Below are 2,500 nucleotides of genomic sequence, written 5' to 3' on the forward strand. Positions count from 1 at the left end.
TACGGCATGAAATCTCAGTATCTCTAAGAATTAACCACAATCAAACTACACAAAACTAATAGAAAACAAAGAAGCTTGTGCTTTTCATTAATGTCAGGTTGGGGCAAGTTGTCACACATTTTATATTTACTTTTATGCAATGAAATTTAACTATTTTTATAATTTTTCATACATTTTAAATAAAGAAAGAGTTACTGTACTGCATTTGTTTTTGAATGCAATGTTTTGAACGTTTTACTTTTTGTTTTTACTTAGTATAGAATTATTTTATTTCGTATGTATATAATAATTTTTCTGTTTCATATTTTTTTTACTGTTTAAGTTTAAAAAACATCAAATTACCTGTATTTGAATACACACTATTGAATACAATACATACTAATATGACTATATATATGTACATGATTTTTTTTTTTAAATGTTTCATTTTCCTGTATTTCATAATTGTTTTAGAGTTTAATATAAAAAACTAACTTTAAAAACAAAGAAATAATAAATAACCTGTATTACAATCACATTTTTAAAAAATAAAGAAATGTTTTGAATTTACTTTGCATGAATTTATTTATATATATATATATATATATATATATATATATATATATATAATATTATATATATATATATATATATATATATTTATATTTATATTTAAATAAATATTTATATATTACTATTTTACTATTTACAGCCATTGTGTCAACATGTGTTTAATGAATTGTGTAATGTTTATTTAAATGTATTAAAGTTATAGATAGATTACGGTTTGTGTCTGTTAAGAAGCTGACTTTCAAATCTAAACTCACCCTGAGAAACGTTCCCTCTTCTCATCTCTATATTTATATTTTCTGATATCATCCCAGTACCCACAATTCCACTTCCTGTACCTGGCACGTCCACACAGAGGTGATGAGGTATCCGTTATCCCTGAAGACGTTGAAGATCTCGAGGATTCCTCGGGAGTATCCAAACACAGAGATGCTGGCGTCAGAAACGGCGAGGTTGAGCGTCAGATAGTCGGTGGGCTGCAGAGAAGATCTCTGCTTGAACAGAACGAAGATCACGATGCTGTTGCCAAACCACGACAACCAACCTGCCAACAAACACACCACACCCTCAGCAAAACAAGAACTGATGCATTATGGGATACTGCAACTATTATCATAATAGAAATAATTCATTCATTCACTGGATCTCTGTATAAAATAATTAATGATATGTTACGCTTTCATATGATACTTAAGTGTTATTCATATTATAAAAAATATACAAAATAAATATATAAAACATGAAAAAATTATATATCTCAATTATGTAACTTTTATCATCTTCAAATAAACAATTCATAATTAATAATCAAATTTATATTATAGGTGTGTTGTTACTTTATGGATTTATGCTACTTCACGTATAGTTTAAATATAGTTACATTAATTGTATCCATAAATTATCTTATTACTGATATGTTACACTAACATAGTATTAGTATATCGTATTATATATATATATATATATATATATATCCTAAAGGTACATATTAATCTTTGAGTAGAATATTACAGTGTAAAAGTCCCATCTGATGTGCTCACTGTACCAGTGCTTTACTGAATGTAGATCAGAGTTTGTGCTCCACAAATAACCCTGTCCTGATTAACTCTCTAATGACCCCTGACTGACAGACAGATATCCTCCCGATCAGACAGAAGATCTCTGAGCCGCAGTAATCCATGTGTTCATCATTAACATTACAACAATTACACCTGCATCTTCAATATGCTAATGGACTGAAAAATGCTCAACATTTAATGCCGGTTTCGATAATGCATAATTCACATAATAGAAAAACATTAAGATTAACTGTATAATGCATTACATATACACTGTAAAAAAAACTTCATAAACATCTGTTATTTTCTAGTAAAAACCCATAAATATCCTTAAAACTATATGAAATTATTTGAAAACCAAGATTAACATTCAATTTCAGAGAATATACCTCAGATCTACTTGTATTTTGTCAAGCCGAGGACCTTTATTGACAAAATACAAGTAGATTTTGGTTGAATTTATTTTCTTTACAATAGACATAAAACTAGGAAAAATTTTCTTAGAATCATAAATAAGACGTTTTTCAGAGAATATACCTTAGATCTACTTGTATTTTATCATGTCAAGAACTTTTATTGACAAAATACAAGTCGTTTTTGAATAAATGTCTATTCTGTACAATAGACATAAAACTAGAAAGAAATTACATGAGAATCAAAATTAAAACTTTTTTCAGATAATATACATCAGATCTACTTGTATTTTGTCAAGTCAAGAACCTTTATTCGCAAAATACAAGTAGTTTTTAAATAAATGTCTATTCTCTACAATAGACATAAATCTAGAAAAAAATGACCTAAGAATCAAAATTTAAACTTATTTTCAAAGAATGTTACTCAGATCTACTTGTATTTTGTTAAGTCAAGCACCTTTATTGACAAAATACAAGTAG

The 2,500-nt window shown here is 27.2% G+C and overlaps 1 protein-coding gene across 1 annotated transcript in view; it reads right to left on the reverse strand.

Annotated features, from left to right (window-relative positions):
* Window positions 1-2,500, reverse strand: part of LOC113084882 (opsin-5-like) — a 12,920-nt gene that overhangs the window by 9,497 nt on the left and 923 nt on the right. The window contains exon 2 of the mRNA XM_026255019.1: window positions 888-1,093. Within this exon, the coding sequence (XP_026110804.1) occupies window positions 888-1,093 (206 nt within the window). The remainder of the gene's footprint in view (window positions 1-887; window positions 1,094-2,500) is intronic.

Source organism: Carassius auratus, unplaced genomic scaffold (assembly GCF_003368295.1).
Source record: "Carassius auratus strain Wakin unplaced genomic scaffold, ASM336829v1 scaf_tig00040859, whole genome shotgun sequence".
NCBI classification, from domain to species: Eukaryota; Metazoa; Chordata; class Actinopteri; order Cypriniformes; family Cyprinidae; genus Carassius; species Carassius auratus.